At 42.0% G+C, this 24,968-nt stretch overlaps 1 protein-coding gene across 1 annotated transcript in view; it reads left to right on the top strand.

Annotated features, from left to right (window-relative positions):
• Positions 1-6,441: 6,441 nt before the first annotated feature.
• LOC112260280 (voltage-dependent R-type calcium channel subunit alpha-1E) overlaps positions 6,442-24,968 on the top strand; it is a 92,669-nt gene continuing 74,142 nt past the window's right edge. The window contains exons 1-2 of the mRNA XM_042327877.1: positions 6,442-6,542; positions 11,882-12,021. Coding sequence (XP_042183811.1) covers positions 6,450-6,542; positions 11,882-12,021 — 233 coding nt within the window. The 5' untranslated portion in view covers positions 6,442-6,449. The remainder of the gene's footprint in view (positions 6,543-11,881; positions 12,022-24,968) is intronic.

Here is a 24,968-nt window from a genome sequence, read left to right as displayed (position 1 = left end):
TGCAAGATTGTCTTTGTCTTTGACTCAGTGGGAGAGTGTGACTCGCATGTCAGTCAGTGGAAACTGAATTAGACACTTAGATCTCCATTTTCCTCCATGCAGCTAATGACTTTCTGTCAACAAGATGCAGGTGTTGCCGACCATAATGATCACTGGCTGTAGATTTGAGGCATATCACCACATTTTCACGTCACAGAGGAGATGGAGAGGAGATGGAGGGATGGAAAGCTGAGAGGGTCACTAATAGCCCTGAAATGACTTGGCACTACACCAAAGCAAATGGATTGCCTTTCTCTTAAAGTAAGCAACACAATGCCCTTATGTGGGTCAGCTATTGTTTATCTACAGTAGGCCTACACCAGGTGTCCCACGTGTGTTATTACTGTCCTGCCCAGCTGAATGGCTTTCTGATATACTATTATAACATAATAGTCCTTACACTATAATTTTAAAGGCCCAGTGCTGAATGGCTTTCTGATATACAATTATAACATAATAGTCCTTACACTATAATTTTAAAGGCCCAGTGCAGTCAAAAGTGTGATTTTCCTGTGTTTTATATACAGTACCAGTCAAAGTCATTCAATGGTTTTTCTTTATTTTACTATTTTCTACATTGTAGAATAATAGTGAAGACATCAACACTATGAAATAACACATATGGAATCATGTAGTAACCAATAAAGTGTTCAACAAATCAAAAAAATATTTGAGATTTGAGATTCTTCAAAGTAGCCACCCTTTGTCTTGATGACAGCTTTGCACACTCTTGGCATTCTCTTAACCAGCTTGATGAGTTAGTCACCTGGAATGCATTTCAATTAACAGGTGTGCCTTGTTAAAAGTTAATTTGTGGATTTTCTTTCCTTCTTAATGCATTTGAGCTGATCAGTTGTGTTGTGACAAGGTAGGGGTGGAATACAGAGGATAGCCCTATTTGGTAAAAGACCAAGTCCATATTATGGCAAGAACAGCTCAAATAACCAAAGAGAAACGACAGTCCATCATTACTTTAAGACATGAAGAACTTTGAAGAAGGTTTCTTTAAGTGCAGTCGCACAAACCATCTCGCACTATGATGAAACTTGCTCTCATGAGGACCGCCACAGGAAAGGAAGACACAGAGTTACCTCCGCTGCAGAGGATACATTCATTAGAGTTAACTGCACCTCAGATTGCAGCCCAACTAAATGCTTTACAGAGTTCAAGTAACAGACACATCTCAACATCAACTGTTCAGAGGAGACTGTGAATCAGGCCTTCACGGTCGAATTTCTGCAAAAAAAAATACTATGAAAGGACACCAATAAGAAGAAGAGACTTGCTTGGGCCAAGAAACACAAGGAATGGACTTTAGACCAGTTGAAATTTGTCGTTTGGTCTGATGAGTAGAACCATTTTTGGTTCCAACCGCTGTGTCTTTGTGAGATGCAGAGCAGGTGAATGGATGATGTCCGCATAGCCTAGTTGTTAGAGTGTTGGACTAGTAACCGAAAGGTTGTAAGATCGAATCTCCGAGCTGACAAGGTAAAAATCTGTTGTTCTGCCCCTGAACACAGCAGTTAATTAACCCACTGTTCCTAGGCTGTCATTGAAAATAAGAATTTGTTCTTAACTCACTTGCCTAGTTTAATAAAGGTAAAAAAATATTTATGTAGTTCCCACTGTGAAGCATGGAGGAAGAGGTGTGATGGTGTGGGGGTGCTTTTCTGTTGATACTGTCTGATTTATTTAGAATTCAAGCCACATTTAACCAGCTACCACAGCATTCTGCAGCGATATGCCATCCATCTGGTTTGCACTTAGTGGGACTATAATTTGTTTTTCAACAATGACCCAAAACACACCTCCAGGCTGCGCAAGGTCTATTTGACCAAGAAGGAGAGTGATGGAGTGCTGCATCAGATGACCTGGCCTCCACAATCACCCAACTTCAAAGCAGTTGAGATGGTTTGGGATGAGTTGGACCGCAGAGTAAAGGAAAAGCAGCCAACAAATGTTCAGCATATGTGAGAACTCCTTCAAGACTGTTGGAAGAGCATTCCAGGTGAAGCTGGTTGAGAGAATGCCAAGAGTCTGCAAAGCTGTCATCAAGGCTACTTTGAATAATCTCAAATGTAAAAAAAAATATTTTGATTTGTTTAACACTTCTTTGGTTACTACATGATTCCATATGTGTTATTTCATAGTTTTGATGTCTTCACTATTATTCTACAATGTAGAAAATTGTAAAAAAAAATAATAAAGAAAACCCCTTGAATGAGTTGGTGTGTCCAAACGCTTGACTGTTACTTTATATTTTCGCACTATAAGGTTGGAATAAATCTGTGAAATTGTGAAAGTTATGATAATGCCCTTACAGTGTAAGAGCTGTTTGAAAATACCTGAAATTTGAGCCTGTTTAGGTGTGATGGAGTTTTAGCCTGCCTGGGGACATCACCAGATGGTATATGAGTTAATAGACCAATAAGAAAGAGAGTTCCTAACCTCAATCCATCTATTGTTCGGTTCCTTGCAAACATATCGTTGTCTATGCAGTTCCTGACTGATTCTCGGCAGTTTGTGGCTATCTTTCTGTTTTGTTGGGTGGAAAGTGCATGAACTAACCCCAAGGTTAATGTGGCATTGTGTAGGGAGTGTCTCATTTCATCTAATTAACTTTGTGAAATTAATGAACAATCATTACGTCTAATGACGTCTGATCAGTCTGCTGTATCATGTAGTATAAAGTGATTAGAACTGGAACTGATGGTCTCATTCAGAGTAATTTCCTGTCATGATGTGACACAGCACAGGCTGCTGTTCATAAGCTTGAGCTTTAGCATTTAGAGAGCTCTGGTAAATTAACCACCGTGAACTTCGTAAGGCGCGTGCGCGCGCACAACACACAATACGCTCTCTATGCATGACAGCCCACTGCACCTCTCTCATTCAAAGGGTTTGGGTTAAATGCTGAAGACACGTTTCGGTTGAATGCATTCAGTTGTGCAACTTTCTAGGTTTCCCGTTTCCCTTATTAAAAGGTCATAGTTGTGTGCAGAACAACATGCTTCCTGGTATAAGCAGCCCTTTTTTTCTACTGCTCAATTAAAAGCAGTGATCAATGAGGGGTTTATTTCAAGGCATCCGTGACTGGCATGATGCAGGAGCAGCAGGTGTGTCAGGGGTCGATGTGGAGACTGGCAGGGGCTGGGTGGAGGAGCCAGGCAGGCCTAAGGAAACACGTTGCCCACTCTGGTGCAGGGAGCCTGGGGAGGAAGAGCTCCTGCTCTCCCTGTCTGATGAACACTGGGAGGCTGCTACAGGAAGTGCCCCGGGGTGTAGGTACTTCTTTAATAATGGATCCTGTCCATGGCAGAGCAGGTCTGAAGGATGGGGTGCTGACTGACGCCACACTCTAGTGCCCCCACCCTCCCCCCAACAGCAGGAGTAGCAAATCAGCTTCATTCAATTTCAGATGGCACAATGGATCTGGCATTGGCATATCCCAACATTTACTCCTGGTTCCAGTATTCTTGGTTGATCCGTGTGTAAGTTTATTGTGATCTTTCAAAATGATGTTAGCTCATTTGTAAAGACAGCCTTGCTATTCTAGATCTAATTATCTCAACAAGTTGCCTTCCATCAATCCATTCTCTTATGAATGAATGTAACCCTGACATTCATTCATAAGAGAATGTCAATATTTGTTCAACCAGAAATGTACTTAAACAGTTTTAAAAATGGCCACCTGTTGTGTTTGAATGTCTTTGTTTACTATTATAATCCATCTACAAGCACTATTTGTCTTTTCCTCATGCTTGTTTAAAATCATCCTGTATGTAATATACACAGTGAGGTCCACAATTATTGGCATCCTTGATAAATATATGCAAAAAAAACTGTATTCAATAAATAATACAAATACTGAGCTATATTGTATGCAAAAAAATGGGGTAATTATTGAGACCCCTGTTTTCAATACTCTAGCACGCTCTCCTAGCGAGGATACCAATACTGAACCTTTTTCTAAAATGTTCTATGAGATTGGAGATTTTAGACCATTTCTCCATACAGATCTTAGACCGTTCCTCCTTGATATCCTTTGTCTGCGCTTATGGACTGCCTTTTTCAATTCAAACCACAGGCTTTCAATGGGGTTCAAGTCCAGAGAATGAGATGGTCATTGCAAAATGTAGTTTTTGTTTTGGTCAATTAACAATTTCTTTGAGGATTTTGATTAGTGCTTGGAATTATTGGCTTGCTGGAAGATCTACTTGAGGCCAAATGTCAGCATCCTGGCAGAGGTAACCAGGTTTTGGGCTAAAATGTCCTGGTACTTATGACATCGCAGATCTCCTATAAGGAGATGCCCTTGATCAGTGTACAAGAGGTAACCATACCTCTGGTGGATGGAGCCCTCAGACCATCCAGAGTCTGTAACCCCTTGCTATTATAGGCCAATATAATAGCTTCCATAATCCAATGTGATAACCATTAACGAGAGAGGGGCCTCCCCTTGCAGAGTGCAGGTGTGTGGCTCCTTATCATGAGGGGAGAGGCTCACCTCATTTGCAACTCGACCTGTCTGTCTCTGACAGATGTGTGCGATTAGTTTTTCGAGCTTCTGAGATTCAGGTGAATCCCACATGTGAGATATTGAAAGGAGTAATTGAAAGAGAACCCTGACTCAGCCACAGCGATTCATTATTTTACCCCATGTGTGTAATAAGATTTGAAGCCAATCTAAGAACATGTGCACAGATGCACCCTGTATCACATTCCATCTCCACTGCTATTTTTAGCCTGTTTTAGAGCGGGAGCCAGCGCAAGCTTGTCAATGTGACTCACACGTCCCCACGAGCCCTCATTACAAAGCCCCTTCGTGGATAAATGACAGTTTTCTCAGAAGGCATTTCATGAATGATAAAACAGAATTATACATGTATTGGGATAAAAAACCTAGAAGTTTTTCCGCAGCCCCATACCTCTTCAATATAGGCCAATTACAAGACGATACTGTAGATACACCTATTCCTGGAGAAATCACACTTCTCACATTGGATGATATAAACACACATGGTTTTGTGTAAATTACTGTTGACTGAGTGAAGAAGAGATTTTACACACAAATGAAATGAATAAGGCAGGACTTGGTATTGATTGTCAGGAGGGCTGTGCAACATGTGGGGAGTCGCGATAGCTCTGACTGCCGCCAGTTAAATGTGAGCACTGACTTTTGGCTGAGAGGAGCCTGTTGCCGTGGATACCTCTCTCTATCGCCCCCCCCTATCTCTCTTTCTCTCTGAGTGCAGTGTCAATGGTCTTCTTGCAGCTGCTCTTTGTGTCTGAGGGGATGGAGGTACAGTAGGGTGTGGTTGTGGAGGAGGGCTCTGACAGAGAGAATCATGGTAGGTTGTCCTCTAGCACATGTAAGAGGACAGGAGTTTTCTATAAATCCTGGTTGAATATAGTTTGCTCAGTGCTCCCATTAGAGCAGGCCAGGAAGTATTTAATCACAGCAGAAAGTCACAAGTGTTACTGTATTGGAGCTTTTGTTTATTTAGTTATTTAATGCTCAGAAAACAAGGGGTGTCCCTGTGTGACCCTCCAGGCAGCAACTCCAGCTGCCAGCTCTGTTTGCATTGATCTCCCCCCTCCTCCCCCCTCTCCACTGAGGAGATTTAGGCTCCCTCATTCTCTACCTCATTTTTCCACACAGCCAAAATAAATCCAGTGCCCACGCACAAAATTAGAGAAATGTGCAACGTTCGCTCATCCCTGTGGCACATTTAAACCTACAATCACCAGGGGTTCCTTGGCAAGCTTGTAGTGAAGTGCCCTTTTTTGTAGGATCAGCCTCCTGCTCTTCCCACACATCCCCAGCACACCAAGACTTGCCTCTCCTCCAGCTTTCCCTCCAGCTTTCAGGGTTATGGCCTGTCTCCTGCTACTGTCCTCAGCTACAGTGGACAACAGTCTCCTGCCCCTCTCCTCTCCATGGCTGGCTAGATGGACAGCATCAGGGCATTGTGAGGAGCTGACAGTCAGGTTCTCTGTGAGTCAGCCAGCTGTATGGAGGAGAGGAGGAGGCAGCAACAGCACTGCCAGGTGCTCAGCAGCAGGCTGGATTAACACTGGTTTGCCTGCCAACAGAGAAGTAAGAAGAATAGATGCATCCTGACATTTAATCAACGAGAGGGATTTTCATCAAATGTCTTAGGAATGTGAGGCAGTAGGAAGGGGGTGTTTTAGATAGGTGTGATGATACTGTCATCCTTGTCATTCTGATTGGGGATTATTCGACCTCAGCACACTATGATATCTCTCTCATTTTGGGATGGAAATTCTACATTATGTCTTTGTTTTGTAATCTCACAGGTTACAAAAATGAGAAGAATAGAGTTTATGTTAAGTATATTGTGACAAAGTATTCTTCCTTAACTTGTTGCTTCACTCCGTTTGAGTACATGATCCTCGCCACCATCATCGCCAACTGTATCGTCCTGGCCCTGGAGCAGCACCTGCCTGGAGAGGACAAGACCCCCATGTCTAAGAGACTGGTGAGTAAACCATCTACTAATACACTGTGTCTTAAGTCAGTCATCATCAGTGGGGTTCTCCATCCATGCAGAAGCTTATTTCAAAAACACAATTTCCCTCCCAATTCCTTATTCATGAAATTTGGTATTTAATTGTTATCTGACATTTTCTCCAAAGATTGGAGAGAATTGGATAGTTGCAGCAAAATGAGAACACTTAATCTTGTTTTATGACTTTTGAGTACATTGTTAGCTTGGACATTAGTTGTATTTTGTTTTTTATTGTAGTGTTTGTTGTTATTATTTGATTTGTTTTTGTTATTTTATATTATGTGTTGACTGAGATTGGGGATGGGTTAGGGCTCCAGGGGTATGTTATGGATGGGTTAGGGCTCCAGGGGTACGTTATGGATGGGTTAGGGCTCCAGGGGTACGTTATGGATGGGTTAGGGCTCCAGGGGTACGTTATGGATGGGTTAGGGCTCCAGGGGTACGTTATGGATGGGTTAGGGCTCCAGGGGTACGTTATGGATGGGTTAGGGCTCCAGGGGTACGTTATGGATGGGTTAGGGCTCCAGGGGTACGTTATGGATGGGGTAGGGCTCCAGGGGTACGTTATGGATGGGGTAGGGCTCCAGGGGTACGTTATGGATGGGGTAGGGCTCCAGGGGTACGTTATGGATGGGGTAGGGCTCCAGGGGTACGTTATGGATGGGGTAGGGCTCCAGGGGTACGTTATGGATGGGGTAGGGCTCCAGGGGTACGTTATGGATGGGGTAGGGCTCCAGGGGTACGTTATGGATGGGGTAGGGCTCCAGGGGTACGTTATGGATGGGGTAGGGCTCCAGGGGTACGTTATGGATGGGGTAGGGCTCCAGGGGTACGTTATGGATGGGGTAGGGCTCCAGGGGTACGTTATGGATGGGGTAGGGCTCCAGGGGTACGTTATGGATGGGGTAGGGCTCCAGGGGTACGTTATGGATGGGGTAGGGCTCCAGGGGTACGTTATGGATGGGGTAGGGCTCCAGGGGTACGTTATGGATGGGGTAGGGCTCCAGGGGTACGTTATGGATGGGGTAGGGCCCCAGGGGTACGTTATGGATGGGGTAGGGCTCCAGGGGTACGTTATGGATGGGGTAGGGCTCCAGGGGTACGTTATGGATGGGGTAGGGCTCCAGGGGTACGTTATGGATGGGGTAGGGCTCCAGGGGTACGTTATGGATGGGGTAGGGCTCCAGGGGTATGTTATGGATGGGGTAGGGCTCCAGGGGTATGTTTGTGAAATTGTATCGTTTTTCATTGATTTTATTGCCATCGTAATCCAATACAAACAATTGTTCACAAAATATTTTTTTGTGAAAGGCGTATAAAAAAGTTCCTGTGTTCATTTCCTGCATTATGCATGAATTCATTCTGAATGCAGTATACCTATTGAGCCATGGCATAGACCATAACATTCCAAATTGGGACCTCTGAGTTCCCCGCTGCCTCATAATGATTATCTTTAAGACACATTTAACAGACATCAAATATTACACTTTAACCAAATAGAGTACAAATAAGTGTATATACTATAGAATTGTATCAAATGGGTGTTTTGGCATGTCCCAGTTATCCCCTCTAACTCGTTAGCAGCTCGTTAGTTTTACAGTTGTGTTTAATAGAGTGAGAAACTAGCTGGATTAATTGGTTCTCATTCGATAAATAGCTATTACAGCTATTATATATACAGTCGTATGAAAATGTTTGGGCACCCCTGACAATTTCAATGATTTCCATTTATAAATAATTGGGTGTTTGGATCAGCAATTTCATTTTGATCTATCAAATAACTGATGGACACAGTAATATTTCAGTAGTGAAATGAGGTTTATTGGATTAACAGAAAATGTGCAATATGCATCAAAACAAAATTAGACAGGTGCATAAATTTGGGCACCCCAATAGAAAAATCACATCAATATTTACTAGAGCCTCCTTTTGCTAAAATAACAGCCTCTAGATGCTTCCGATAGCCTCTAATGAGTGTCTGGATTCTGGATGAAGGTATTTTGGACCATTCCTCCTTACAAAACATCTCCAGTTCAGTTAGGTTTGATGGTTGCCAAGCATGGACAGCCCGCTTCAAATCATCCCACAGATTCTCAATGATATTCAGGTCTGGGGACTGGGATGACCATTCCAGAACATTGTACTTGTTCCTCTTCCCCTTGTTCCTGGTAGATTTTGAGCAGTGTTTTTGGGTCGTTGTCTTTGAAATATCCAGCCCCGGCGTAACTTCAACTTTGTGACTGATTTTTCAACATTATTGCTGAATCTGCTGATATTGAGTGGAATCCATGCGACACTCAACTTTAACAAGATTCCCAGTACCGGCACTGACCACACAGACCCACAGCATGATGGAACCCCCACCAAATTTTACTGTGGGTAGCAAGTGTTTTTCTTGGAACGCTGTGTTATTTTGCCGCCATGCATAATGTCCCTTGTTATGACCAAATAACTCAATCAAGTCCACAGCACCTGAAGCTCAGCACCATCCAAAATGAAGCTGGCTTGTCCAAATGTGCGTTTGCATACCTCGAGCGACTCTGTTTGTAGCGTGTGCAGAAAAGGCTTCTTCCGCATCACTGTCCCATACAGCTTCTCCTTGTGCAAAGTGCGCTGAATTGTTGAACGATGCACAGTGATACCATCTGCAGCAAGATGCTGTTGTAGGTCTTTGGAGGTGGTCTGTGGGCTGTTTTTGACCGTTCTCACCATCCTTTGCCTCTCCGATATTTTACTTGGCCTGCCACTTCTGGCCTTAACAAGAACTGTGCCTGTGGTCTTCCATTTCCTCACTATGTTCCTCACAGTGGACACTGACAGCTTAAATCTCTGCGATAGCTTTTTGTAGCCTTCCTCTAAACCATAATGTTGAACAATCTTTGTTTTCAGGTCATTTGAGAGTTGTTTTGAGGCCCCCATGTTGCCACTCTTCAGAGGAGAGTCAAAGAGAACAACAACTTGCAATTGTCCACCTTAAATACCTTTTCTCATGATTGAATGCACTTGTCTATGAAGTTCAAGGCTTAATGAGCTCACCAAACCAATTGTGTGTTCCAATTAATCAGTGCTAAGTAGTTACAGGTATTCAAATCAACAGAATGACAAGGGTGCCCACATTGTTGCATAGCCTACTTTTCACATCTGATTTAATTTCATACAACTTAATATTGCTACACTAAAAATCTTTGTCTGGACAATGCCCTAGTACTCAGCTTTTATTAGAAAACGAATGGCATGCCACTGTGATCCTTTTCTGTGATGACAGAGTAAATTATTATGCAGCCTCAGAGGGGTGCCCAAACCTTTTCATACGACTGTATATATACAGTTGAAGTCAGAAGTTTACATATACCTTAGCCAAATACATTTAAACTCAGTTTTCACAATTCCTGACATTTAATCCTAGTAAAAATTCCCTGTTTTAGGTCAGTTAGGATCACCATTTCATTTTAAGAATGTGAAATGTCAGAATAATATTAGAGAGAATGATTTATTTAAGCTTTTATTTCTTTCATCACATTCCCAGTGGGTCAGAAGTTTACATACACTCAATTAGTATTTGGTAGCATTGCCTTTAAATTGTTTAACTTGGGCCAAACGTTAGTCTTCCACAAGCTTCCCACAATAAGTTGGGTGAATTTTTGCCCATTCCTCCAGATAGAGCTAGTGTAGCTGAGTCAGGTTTGTAGGCTTCCTTGCTTGCACACGCTTTCTCAGTTCTGCCCACAAATTTTCTATAGGATTGAGGTAAGGGCTTTGAGATGGCCACTCCAACACCTTGACTTTGTTGTCCTTAAGCCATTTTATCACAACTTTGGAAGTATGCTTGGGGTCATTGTCCATTTGGAAGACCCAACTTTAACTTCCTGACTGATGTCTTGAGATGTTGCTTCAATATGTCCACATCATTTTCCCACCTCCCACCTATTTCGTGAAGTGCACCAGTCCCTCCTGCAGCAAAGCACCCCCACAACATGATGCTGCCACCCCCGCACGGTTGGGATGGTGTTCTTCGGCTTGCAAGCCTCCCCCTTTTTCCTCCAAACATAACGATGGTCATTATGGCCAAAGAGTTCTATTTTTGTTTCATCAGACCAGAGGACATTTCTCCAAAAAGTACGATCTTTGTCACCATGTGCAGTTGCAACCTGTAGTCTGGCTTTTTCATGGCAGTTTTGGAGCAGTGGTTTCTTCCTTGATGAGTGCCCTTTCAGGTTCTGTCGATATAGGACTCGTTTTACTGTGGATATAGATACTTTTGTACCTGCTTCCTCCAGCATCTTCACAGGTTCCTTTGGTGTTGTTCTGGGATTGATTTGCACTTTTTGCACCAAAGTGCGTTCATCTCTAGAAGACAGAACGTGTCTCCTTCCTGTATGACGGCTGTGTGGTCCCATGGTGTTTATACTTGCGTACTATTGGTTGTACAGATGGACGTGGTACCTTCAGGCATTTGGAAATTGCTCCCAAGGATGAACCAGACTTGTGGAGGTCTACAATTTCTGAGGTCTTGGCTGATTTCTTTTGAATTTCCCATGATGTCAAGCAAAGAGGCACTGAGTTTGAAGGTAGTCCTTGAAATACATCCACAGGTACACCTCCATTTGACTCAAATGATGTCAATTAGCCTATCAGAAGCTTCTAAAGCCATGACATCATTTTCTGGAGTCTTCCAAGCTGTTTGAAGGCACAGTCAACTCAGTGTATGTAAACTTCTGACCCACTGGAGTTACGATTCAGTCAATTATAAGTGAAATAATCTGTTTGTAAACAATTGTTGGAAAAATGACTTGTGTCATGCACAAAGTAGGTGTCCTTACCGACTTGACAAAATTATAGTTTGTTAACAAGACATTTCTGGAGTGGTTGAAAAACAAGTTTTATTGACTCCAACCTAAGTATGTAAACTTCCGACTTCAACTGTATATATATATATTTTTATGTATATGATCATGCTAATTGTACCTCTGTGAGCACATGGGAGTGCTTACCTGTGTGCTGAGAGAAAAATGTAATTAACCCTTTCCTGAGCACATTTAAGAGTCTGAGAGAAGCCTTTGAAATGGGCAAAACAGAAAGGATTGGAAAATAATTGCTTGTTATGACCTGTAGTATATGTCTTCTTTAGGGGAATGTCTCATTATTTTTGTAATTAATTTTCAACAGATTTAAGTGTTTTTCCATGAACCTAAAGCGTGATAAATGCCCACACAAATGCTGGCACTGCATATGCTTTATTCTTTAACCTTTCATGTTAACATGACCACTTTGTACTGTAGTTGTCTGAAATGTCCATTTTCTATTCACAGGAAAAGACAGAGCCTTACTTCATTGGGATGTTCTGCTTTGAAGCTGGGATTAAAGTGGTGGCATTGGGATTTGTATTCCATAAAGGCTCCTACCTGAGAAATGGCTGGAACGTCATGGATTTCATTGTGGTTCTGAGTGGGTGAGTACGGTAGGCTGTCTCAGTCAGCTGAATCACTGCAGGACTTTTAACTACTACTGCTGAATAACACCCTCCTGTTTTAACACCCTGTTCATGGCTGCTTGCTAAAATAAGACTGGTGTATTGCACTAGCCTAGTTCATTTGATTGATTTTTAAAAGGTTTTATTACAATCAAATCAAATTGTATTGGTCACATACACGTGTTTAGCAGATTTTATTGCGGGTGTAGCGAAATGCTTGTGTTTCTTGCACCGAACGTGCAGTAATATCTAACAGGTAATATCTAACAATTTCACAGCCCAATACACACAAATCTAAGAATTAAGAATGTATAAATATATGAATGAGCAATATCAGAGCAGCATAGACTAAGATACAGTAGAATAAAATAGAATACAGTATATACATATGAGACGAGTAATGCAAAATATATAAACATTATTAAAGTGACTAGTGGCCAGTGATTTCAAGTCTATGTATATAGGCAGCAGCCTCTAATGTGCTAGTGGTGGCTATTTAACAGGCTGATAGCCTTGAGATATAAGCTGTTTTTCAGTCTCTCGGTCCCAGCTTTAATGCACCTGTACTGACCTTGCCTTCTGGATGATAGCAAGGTGAACAGGCATTGGCTCAGATGGTTGTTGTCCTTGATGATCTTTTGGGCCTTCCTGTGACATCGGGTGCTGTAGGTGTCCTCTATGTCCTCACCACCCTCTGGAGAGCCCTGTGGTTGTGGGCGGTGCAGTTTCCGTACCATGCGGTGATACAGCCCGACAGGATGCACTCAATTGTGCATCTGTAAAAGTTTGTGAGGGTTTTAGGTGCCAACATTATTGAATGTTTGTCAATGTTATTGGCATGTTTAATGGATTATTTCACATGTATCAGACTTTATCAGATGGGTGTTCATTTCCTGGAAGGAGTTAATTTAATTTCTGAGGCAAATATCATGGCACATCTTCTCAGTTCAGATGTCAAGAACAAAACACTGTCTGTGAAATAATCCAATCTTGCGGATGCACAGCTTTAGAGCTCATTGTGTCTTTCACTAAAATAACACACAATAATTCAGGTCACCTTTAGGCTTTTACACACAATGGAAAGGAATACATTTTCCACTGTCTTGACTCCTGGAGCAAATGATTGCAGTGGAAAATGGAAAGGTTATTACAGGTTATTTGCAGATCTAAAAGGGGTGAGGAATTATCTTGAGAGGCTTTAAGATGAAGACAGTTTATTTTCTTAACAGCGCTGCCTGTTACATTTCTTATCCAGGTCAATTAGGGTTAAGTGCCTTGTGGAATTTTCACCTCATCAACTCTGGGATTTGAACCAGTGACCTTTCAGTTACTGGCCCAATGCTCTTAACTGCTAGGCTACTTGCCACCCCTGTTGAAAAGAGCAGGGCCAACTCTGGTTCAATACACACACATTTGCACACAGATTAAATATTAATCCATTCCATAGTGCAAAAGTACAAAGGGTGGCAAGGTTCTTACAGAATTTTACATGATTCTCTGCATTTCAATATTAATGAGTGCAGGCTTGCAGTGCTGAATAAGGCCCAGCTCTCTGCTGAAAGGAGGAGAGGAAAAAGAGGAGAGGAGAGGGATAGGGTAGGGTGGGGTGGGGTGGGGTGGGAGAGGGGTGTCAGACTGTAGCTGTGGAGCTAATTTCTGTGGAGCCATGCCCTGATAAGGTCTCCTCCCCCACAGTGCCCATCGCCCCCAACCTCACCCATCCTCTCTGACTGTTACACTGTTGACTTTCTCCGTAGACTCCATCTTATCTGGCCTAATTTCCCCCCTAAATGACCTGTCTAATCTAACCTTTGAGATACATGATTACTACTCTACTCAGACATTTGTCTTCTCACACTGTGTATATTGATACATTTTCCTCTTCAGGTTTTACATGACATTATTTTCAGTGATATGTGCCTGGTGAGTGCATTCCAGTCTCTTGATACCAAGTCTTGTACTTTTAGGACTCTATCTTTGGCTGGCGCTAAGGCAGCGCAAGTGTCAAACGCACGTTAGTTGGCAATTTCGCCATATAGAAACTGGTGTTCTGCCATTTTCCACCCCTTGCACCAGGTTTGGCAATTTACCTGTCTAACATCAGCTCTCCTGCACTGAGGTGGGAGGGGTGGTAATATTTGAGGTGTGTCTTTAAAAACTAGTGCAAAGTGACAATTTCATGGATCACAAATTGTGACATTTAAGACCAACGAAAAGCAGGTCTTAGCGGTAACGCAGATGGTAATGACATGGATTTGAGAAAGGAAGCACAACCTATCCAGCCGTGACGCACAGTGCCTATATGCTCATATAACCCTTGTATTTAGAAACATAAGAAACTAATTACTGAAGCTTAATTAAAATAATATGTTTAGGAGCCGCAACAGTGAGCGAACATCCCATTTCTATCATTACTTTAGCCAGCTCTCGTTATTATTTTGGACGTGCGTAAAATCCCCTCCATGTACGCTACCTGTGTGCACATGCCCATCATGAGACGAGAGATGAGTTGATGCCCGGTGGTGACCCTCGTAGTTAGAAACAGTTAAGTTATTTCCCTCTAACAATTTCTTGTTTAATTTGATTAAAAACCAAAACTGATTCAAATTATTCACTGTCCTTTGTTTATGGTGAGAAAATCCATCACTCGCATGCAATGCAATTTTAGGAGCCTTCTACTATTTATGGAGAAGTGTGAATGCGATCTGTAAGGTCGTTCCATGATGTTTATAAAATATTATATTTGGGAACAGTATAACGTTATGTCGACATTCCCCCTTTATATTGGATCTTACTCCAGCTCCTGTGAAAAGTTTGGATCTGTGTAAAACCTTCCATAGTCTATGTTGCCTTCATTTCTCCCCGTTGGGCATATAATATTATGGTGCCTTTAATGGTATTTAGCCTATTAAAACAAACAAGTTGTTGTTTTGTTTTTATTAGAATTTGATTCAAATGTCTTTTTAAACCTTATCAATAGGCTAGTGAAATGAATCTTGCTTATTGACAATGTTTGGCATGTCCATGGCTCAGACATGGAAAACAAAATGTAATTTACAGTAGGCCTAGCCCTTATATCAGTGTGAATGCTATGTTTAACATTATACTGTATTTCCATATCGAAGCAATGCAATTATTTACAATGTGGGCTCCAAACATGTTCAACATATTGAGCAATGATGGACAGGCCTACATACATGATGTTATTTTGTTTATAATTAACAAACTAGCCTATAACGGACTAACATTCAAATTGGAGTTGATGACAATGCAATACCTAATAGACTGTACATACACAACTTGAAGCATGGAGCACGTTCTGATTGGCCATTGAGGGGTCAAGCCTTGACACCTACAATTTATTTATTAATCAAAACCCAGCCCTTTCACGCCACCGGCAGCTACTGTTTTCATAATTCCCTCTGTGAAAATAGCAAAAATATTTCTGACACAGCCCCGACCTATAGGTCCACCGCAAAGTGCTAAAATGTACCATTGTGTAAGGTTTTTTTAAATTGAGCCCTTAACCCACTGAAGTTGATTGAAACTAATGTACATCAAAATCCATCGTTTTAAGGTCTGTATGGGCTGCTTCTCAATCCACTGCATCTGCCTATGTTGGCCTTCTGCATCTGCCTATGTTGGCCTTCTGCATCTGCCTATGTTGGCCTTCTGCATCTGCCTATGTTGGCCTTCTGCATCTGCCTATGTTGGCCTTCTGCATCTGCCTATGTTGGCCTTCTGCATCTGCCTATGTTGGCCTTCTGCATCTGCCTATGTTGGCCTTCTGCATCTGCCTATGTTGGCCTTCTGCATCTGCCTATGTTGGCCTTCTGCATCTGCCTATGTTGGCCTTCTGCATCTGCCTATGTTGGCCTTCTGCATCTGCGGTGGAAAGTGGCATAGCTACAGCGCTGTTTGTCAGACCAGGAGACATCATGAAAACGTCTGTAGCATCCAAACGGTTAGGTCTACAAACTAAGCAGTCCAAATTCAACATTTTATCAAATCATTTTTCAATATAATTTTTTTATACCAACAGGGGTCCTACAATTCTAAATCAAATAGCTAAATGATCCATGGTATGGCCATCTTTAAACAATTCCATATGTTATATTAGTATAACCCCCTATCCCAAAGGCTTGGACTTGTAGAGCTTAATGTCACAATAGCAATGTAAACTGAATATAAAATTAATCATAAAGTGTGAGGAAAAAACTGTCTGCTTATGAGATCACTTTGCCAATTTCCTCAAATTGCTAGGACTGTCTGTAAGTAGTCTGAGTGGGGAGAGAAACTGAAAACTAGCTGTTATTGGCAGAGAGTTTTGGAACTCCCTTTGTTATTAGTTTGTTCACCAATTTACCTCAGGGTGATGTCACCATGGAAAGCTGAAACTCCTGCCCATGCAAACCTGCTGATTACGAAGTCCTATGTAGATTGTATTTTCAACCAGCAACTATCAGGAAATGTAACTGCTACAATTGTTTTCACACTTTTACAGTGTTAGTTTCATCAGCTATTGTACAGTATGATATAAAACACAGCATCTTGACTACACTGGGTATTTAATGCAATGTTCAGAGGGGTTTTCTATTCCAGTTTAGATGACTGTATTTGGCAGTAGTTTCTTACCTCACCTGTCAGTTACTGGCCCTTGCCAAATGATGTCAGCTTCCAGATGTATCAATCTAGCATTTCATATAATTGTATTACTCTTAGTGAACACTTTCCACTTCCCAGCACTGACAGCAAGACAGGTTGACAACTGTATCATGTTTTCTCCACTTTGAACGTACAGAGAGAGTTGAATGATTCATGGACCTGGATGGTAGAAGACATCTGCTTTCTGACTGATAGTAAATCAGAGCACATATCAGCTCCCAGTCAAGCATGTGTGACATCAGGTCTGGCAGTCTGTTATCATGAATACAGAATGACCAGTATATTTCACATGAAACAGTCTATAGCATGACGACAGTATGCCCCAATCTCAGTTTATGTACAAGCCACCACTATGGGGGGACTTGATAGAGTTTGGAGATAAATCGCTTGTAGATTTAATTTCATTCATTTTTAGTGTCGTGTCTTTACTATCATTAAACTGAAGACTTCGTTTTTATCAAAGATTTTCTGTAATTAGTTACTCGATTAAACTGAATAATCATGTAACTGTAATTAACGAGGGAGTTGGGGCACCAAGGAAAGTATTCAGATTACATAGTTATAATTTCCCAATATAACCTTTCAGATATTTTCATATCTGATCAATAGTCTTCTGATTAATGATGTATTTATTTTACCTAAATTGTTGGTTATCTGCACGAACCCAGTCTTCACTATGAGTCATCCATACATCAATTGTCTTAAATCATTTATTTATTAATAACTAAGTAATTCACAGAAATGCATAAACAAACAGTAAATATGGTTACATGAAATGATAGAATGTCCCTGGTGGGCTGAACCGGCATGACTGCTTGTTTGACAAAAGGGGAGTGTTTTTTTTTACCAAGAAGTCACTACAGAGTTAATTATGAAAATTAAAATGCTAATCCTTTACACATGAACTCTCACTTATTCGGGAACAATTGCAATCAATATATATATTTACGCTCAGTGTGTCGTCTTGATCGTTGGTGAAAAGTCTTTATTATGTAGAATTGTATCTCTCCCTCTCTGGCTCTGTCTTGGTTAGAGGGGATAGTTCAAAGTGACATTCGTTATAGAATGGATGTTTCGGGGTATGTCGTTCTTCACGTTCAATGATACCGAATTCCTAGCAGCAGACTAGTAATTAATATCAAAGACTTGTTCTTATTCTGTCGGTATCGATAGTCTAAGAGTTTAACCACGTGGTATGGTTAAAATATTCTACAACCTTTAGCCATCTCGTAATTGAGGTAAGCTTGGTCTGCTGATAATTTCTCAAAGTTGGGTTTTATTTGGAATGGCAGAAGAGGGCTGTCCCAGGATGTCTGACCCAGACTGGGCTCAGGGGCGGTCCTCTGATTTAGTTCAAATCAAAAGGGAATTGTATTTTTCTTCATTAAACAGTCCACAATCATATTACCCAATTATACAAACAGTATTATACTCACTCATTTATCTTATATAAAAATTAGATGTAAACCTCATATCTGAGGCTATTATATAAACAGCGTTATGGTAATGTGGCCACACCGTCTCTCTTGAGCTTCCCAAGTTGTGACAAACGGACCAGTTCGTAGCCTGATTCTTCACCGATCTTTTACACTTTCTCTGGAACATTACATTTGTTCGTACGTGAGGTGGAAGGATTTCCTTTGTCTCCATGAAAAACAACTCTCTATAACTGTGTGTCCATGAGGTCTTCTCAGGAATTTACGAACTCTGACCACAGGTTCTGGTTGTAGAAGCAGAGAGCGGGGGATGGTGCTCGCTGTACTCAAAGAGGGCAACGTCATGACATTAGTATAATGAAGTGAGGTTTAGATGCTTTTTTCTTCATTATTGTTCTGTCCACAGCAACCATAATAGAATGCAATGAATCTCCCACTCGCGGTTGCTCTTTCTCACAGACACACAAACTTGTAAATCCGGCAGGAGTTTGCAACCTTATTAAGAAATGTGTGATTTGGTGGTAATAGTGGTTGAGTCATCAGTATCCATTAGCTTTTAAAGAACAGACATGTGCAGATAGAGGTCAGAGGGAAAAGGAACAGTTTAAGGCAGGGATCATCAACTAGATTCAGCCACGGACCCAATTTATTCTTGAAAGGATGGTTGGGGGGCCGGAACATAATAGAACAAATATTTTTAGACTGCAAATGAACCGTAAGAAGCCTAAACTTATATAATATTTGACTAAAACATAATCCTTTCAAACCTTGATTACATTTGGGAACCTTGTCCTGCGTAGGGCGCCATCTTGCTGATGGGACGTTAAAACGGGTGTCCTGACTCTCTGTGGTCGTTCAAAATCACATGGCGCTTATTGTAAGAGTAGGGGTGTTCACCCTTTGTGTCATTGCTAAATTCCAAACCTGGCCACATTTCATCATGGCAACCTAATCATCCCCCTCATTCCTAATTGGCATATATCACCTTTCCACCTGATAGCTGATGCGTGGTGAGCATTTTGGCACAAAAATGGTCACTGTGCATCACTGAGGTGGGTGCTACACATTTCCCCCTACTATGTAAAGCACTTTGAGTACCTCAGTTGGTAGAAAAGTTCTATATAAATCCGATCAATCATTTTGAATTATTATTATTTGTTTAGGGTCGCATATGTTTCTCTATTATGCGTGGGAATAATTGGGAACAGATTTCCGAAATTAAAATCATTTGGAGTTGATTTCCTGGTGATTTTACAGTCCTTTATGTCCAACAATAAAGAGAAGATATATAAATAAAAGTACACATATGTCTCTCTATTATGCGTGGGAATAATGGGAACAGATTTCCAACATTTAAATCACTAGGAGCTCATTTCCTGGTGTCTTGGCAGTACACAATTATTTAAATGATACACTAGATGACTGATAGGGGACGCATTGTTGAAGCCCCCATACCTCCATCTGGGCACCCCCACCAATGTAAAAAAAAATATATATATGCATTTGTCTTTTATTACTTATTATTCCTTTTTCTCCCCATAGTTAGTTACAGTCTTATTTCATTGCTGCAACTCCCATTTAGACCTGGGAGAGGTAAAGGTCCTCCGAAACACAACCCAGCCAAGCCACTCTGCTTCTTAACACAATGTCTGCTTCACAGAAACACCAATGTGTCAGAAGAAACACCGTACACCTGGCATCCATGTCAGCGTGCATTGTGCCCGGTCCACCACAGGAGTCACTAGTGCACAATGGGACAGGAACATCCTTACCGGCCAAACCCTCCTCAAACCCGGACGACGCTGAGCCAATTGCGCCCCACCGCATGGGTCTCCCGGTTGCGGCAGGCTGCAACAGAGCCTGGACTCGAACAAGGATTTCTAGTGGCTATCACTGAAATGCAGTGCCTTAGACCACTGCGCCACTCGGGAGGCCTGCGTTCATCTTTGCCATATGTATTCTATTACAGACACCTAAGCGCATACTTTTAAATTATATATGTGAGCAAAATATACAAATAAAAAATCAAATAAAAATATAAAAACATTTTCCTTAAAACATTTTTTGGGGAGATTACTAATGTTAATGTCTCCACTAGAACAACATAAATACTGAAATATATGTACATTTTGTCCTTGAAAAATGTCATTTAATTACTTTTTTTTCTTCATCTACACACAATACCCCATAATGACAAAGTCAAAACATGTTTTGTGACATATATTGAAATTGAAATACAGAAATATCTAATTTACAGTATTCACACCCCTGAGTGATACATGTTAGAATTTGGCAGTGATTACAGCTGTGTCTTTCTGGGAAATTTCTAAGAGCTTTGCACACCTGCATTGTACAATATTTGCACATTATTCTTTTAAAAATAATTCAAGCTCCATCAAGTTGGTTGTTGATCATTGCTAGACAGCCATTTTCAAGTATTGACATAGATTTTCAAGCCGATTTAAGTCAAAACTGTAACTAGGACACTCAGGAACAGTCAATGTCGTCTTGGTAAGCAACTCCGGTGTATATTTGGCCTTGTGTTTTAAGTTATTGTCCTGCTGAAAGGTACATTTCTCTCCCAGTTTCTGTTGGAAAGCAGACTGAATTTTCCACTAGGATTTTGCCTGTGCTTAACTCTATTCCATTTCTTTTTATCCCCCCAAAAAACTCCCTAGTCCTTGCCGATGACAAGCATACCCATAACATGATGCAGTCACCACCATGTTTGAAAATATGGAGAGTGGTACTCACTAATGTGTTCTGTTGGATTTGCCCCAAACATAACGCTTTGTATTCCAGACATAAAGTTAACTGTTTTAAGGTAACCATTGGCCTCATGGTGGAATCCCTGAGCGTTTTCCTTCTCCTCTTCGGCAACTGAGTTAGGAAGGACACCTGTATCCTTGTAGTGACTGGGTGTATCGATACACCATCCAAAGTGTAATTAATAACTTTACCATGCTTTAAAAAAAAAGTTGGCCTCATATAAGAGGGCTCCTGATTGGCGCAGCAGTCTAAGGCCTAACCTGTTTCAGAATGCACAGACAATACCATGTTTGTTTAAAACTCTAGTCACAGCTTTTGTTCCTCTGTCTTCAGGGAGATTGTGACATGAATGATTTGGACCTGCTTCCCCTCTATCCGGCTATGTATCAAATGGCTTATGACAAACGCTGGGGACTGAGACATGTATATGGTAGAGCTTTCACAAGTGAAGAAATTCAATCCCTGGCTCCAGGCAAGATGTACAGCTGTGTCTGAAAGATGAGGAGAGGACAGGACAGGAGAGGATAGGACTGGAGGATGTGACGGAGCGGTGCGGGGGTGTCCACACAGACATGACAGACAAACAGCTGTCACAACTAGCAGGCCCATTGTTCGTCCTGGGCTTTATATCCCATCAGCTTTTTTTTACACTCACTTGGCTAAGAGGGACAGGCTCCTAATGGGAGAGTTTCTTATTTTCCCTTCTCACAGCAGAGAAACTGGAGCTGACAGAGCCGACTGAGCCATAATGAGGGAAGAGAAGTAAGGCTTTGGAGCCTGTGGTTAGCATCACATTTAGGGAGTGAGCAGGAGGAGTTCACAGGTGAGGGCTGACTGTGCTGTGACTGTGCTGCTGGTCTGGTCACAGCTCCCTGAAGGAGTGACTGTGTTAATTAAGGCTCACACACATTACACCAAATGTGGATCTCGCATTCATCTGACGATTGTTGTTAGGGACCACAAACTGTAGATTTCTGACTGATGACATTTTTCACATATAAAATTGGTGCATAGTCGGTTCGCAAATTACTTTCAGAGGTGATAAGTACTCTCTGAGCTCTTAGATATTCAGTCTGCTGGTTCTCTTCACCAGGCATGTGATTGTGGTGCTGTGCTGATCTGTTCACACACTATTATTATCTCAGGGCTGATGTTAGGAAGTGTGTTCTGTGACAACGTGGCTCTGGAATGGGAACACACAGTACTGCTGCCCAGAGGCACTGCTTTACTGAACATAAGGGAGGATCTGACAAGCCCTGGCACTGTTGGTCTGTGATACAGGGAGATGATGCCAACAGACTCTGAGGTTTCACTTCGTGCTTTGGGCCATCTAACTGGACACTTTTTTTGTCATGCACAATTCTGTATATTCTGGGCAATGCGCCTTACATGCCATAGAGGAAACATATCAGTGTCATGACAATAATGTCTCCTTTATGTAGTTTTTGTGTGGACTGTTTTCACTTCATTCATTAACATTATGAATTGCTTTAGAGTAGCCAGTAGAGGGATGTGTTTTATCTCTAATTTAGGATTCATTTAGTGAATGATAATCACATGGTCAAGTACCCACAGTGAGCACATGCTGCTCTGCTTCAAAGAGAGGCTGAGTGGGAGAGACACAGGGAGATATTTTATCTGTCTGATCTGACTGAAAGGCTTTTGAAATCAGGTGAAAACAGTTGTGATATTTACAGGAGCCATTGTTACTTTATAAAGGTTTGGTGAATTGACGTTGAAGTGACAGTTTGTTCTATTTGTGGTAAGGTCTGAGGTATGCCTCTTACAAAGACTTAAAATCTAATTAAATGTTTGTCACATACGCTGAATACAACAGGTGTAGGTAGACCTTACAGTGAAATGCTTACTTACAAGCCCTTAACCAACAATGCAGTTTTAAGAAAATCGATAGGCGATAAGAATAACAAATAATTCAAGATCAGTAGTAAATTACAAAACCGGGGCAAAATACAGTGGGTATCGGTACAGAGTCAATGTGTCAATGTGAATGGGAATAGGTTTTGTCGTGCCCTCTTCATGACTGTCTTGGTGTGCTTGGACCATGTTAGTTTGTTGGTGATGTGGACACCAAGGAACTTGAAACTCTCGACCTGCTCCACTCCAGCCCTGTCGATAAGAATGGGGGAGTGCTCGGTCCTCCTTTTCCTGTAGTCCACAATCATCCCCTTTGTCTTGATCACGTTGAGGGAGAGGTTGTTGTCCTTGCACCCCACGGTCAGGTCTCTGACCTCCTCTCCCTATAGGCTGTCTCATCGTTGTCGGTGATCAGGCCTACCACTGTTGTGTCATCAGCAAACTTGATGATGGTGTTGGAGTCGTGCCTGGCCGTGCAGTTATGAGTGAACAGGGAGTACAGGAGGGGACTGAGCACGCACCCCTGAGGGTCCCCGTGTTGAGGATCAGCGTGGCGGATGTGTTATTACCTACCCTTACCACCTGGGAGCGGCCCGTCAGGAAGTCCAGGATCCAGTTGCAGAGGGAGCTGTTTAGTCCCAGGGTCCTTAGATTAGTGATGAGCATTGGGGTCACTATGGTGTTGAACACTAAGCTGTAGTCAATGAATAGCATTCTCACATACAGTAGGGGTTCTTTTTGTCCAGGTGGGAAAGGGAAGTGTGGAGTGCAATAGAGATTGCATCATCTGTGGATCTGTTGGGGTAATATGCAAATTGGAGTGGGTCTAGGGTTTCTGGGATAATGGTGTTGATGTGAGCCATGACTAGCCTTTCAAAGCATTTCATGGCTACAGACTAGAGTACTAAGGGTCAGTAGTAATTTAGGCAGGATACCTTAATGTTCTTGGGCACAGGGACTATGGTGGTCTACTTGAAACATGTTGGTATTACAGACTCAGACAGGGAGAGGTTGAAAATGTCAGTGAAGACACTTGCCAGTTGGTCTGCGCATGCTTTGAGTACACGTCCTGGTAATCCGTCCCAGCAGCTTTGTGAATGTTGATCTGTTTAAAGGTTTTGTTCACATCAGCTACCGAGAGCGTCATCACAGGGTCATCCAGAACAGCTGGTGCTCTCGTTCATGCGTCAGTTTTGCTTGCCTCGAGGTGAGCATAAAAGGCATTTAGCTCGTCTGATAGGCTCGGGTCACTGGGCAGCTCGCTTCTGAATTTCCCTTTGTAGTCCATAATAGTTTTCAAGCCCTGCCACATCCAACGAGCGTCAGAGCAGGTGTAGTAGGATTCAATCTTAATCCTGTATTGACACTTGGCTTGTTAGATGGTTTGTCTGAGGGCATAGCGGGATTTCTTATTAGCGTCTGGATTAGTCTCCCGTTCCTTGAAAGCGGCAGCTCTAGCCTTTATCTCGATGCCGATGTTGCCTGTAATCCATTGCTTCTGGTTGGGATATGTATGTAAAGTCACAGTGTGGACGACATCATCGATGCACTTATTGATGAAGCCGATGACTGAGGTGGTGTACCTTGGATGAATCCCGGGAACATATTCCAGTCTTGTGGTGTAGTATACGCGTCATCTGACCACTTCCGTATTGAGCGAGTCACTGGTACTTCCTGCTTTAGTTTTTGCTTGGAAGCAGGAATCAGGAGGATAAACGAATGGTCAGGTTTGACAAATATGCATCTATGTGTGTGGAGTAAAGGTGGTCTAGGATTTGTTTTCCTCTGGTTGCACATGTGACATGCTGGTAAAATGTTTGTAAAACTGATTTAAGTTTGCCTGTATTAAAGTACCCGGCAACTGTGAGCGCTGCTTCTGGGTGAGCATTTTCTTCTTTGCTTATGGCCTTATAGAGTTGGTTGAGAGCGGTCTTAGTGCCAGCTTCGTTCTGTGGTGGTAAATTTACAGCTACGAATAATATAGATGAGAACTCTCTTGGTAGATAGTGTGGTCTACAGCTTATCATAAGGTACTGTACCTCAGGCGAGCAATACCTTGAGACTTCTTTAATATTAGACATCACGCACCAGCTGTTATTGACAAATAGACACAACCCCACCCCTCGTTTTAGCAGACGTAGCTTCTTTGTTCTGACGGTGAATGGAAAATCCCACCAGCTC

The sequence above is a fragment of the Oncorhynchus tshawytscha genome, linkage group LG01, assembly GCF_018296145.1.
Source record: "Oncorhynchus tshawytscha isolate Ot180627B linkage group LG01, Otsh_v2.0, whole genome shotgun sequence".
Lineage (NCBI taxonomy): Eukaryota > Metazoa > Chordata > Actinopteri > Salmoniformes > Salmonidae > Oncorhynchus > Oncorhynchus tshawytscha.
Note: the sequence above shows the minus strand (reverse complement) of the source record. Positions and strands in the feature narration are given on the sequence as shown.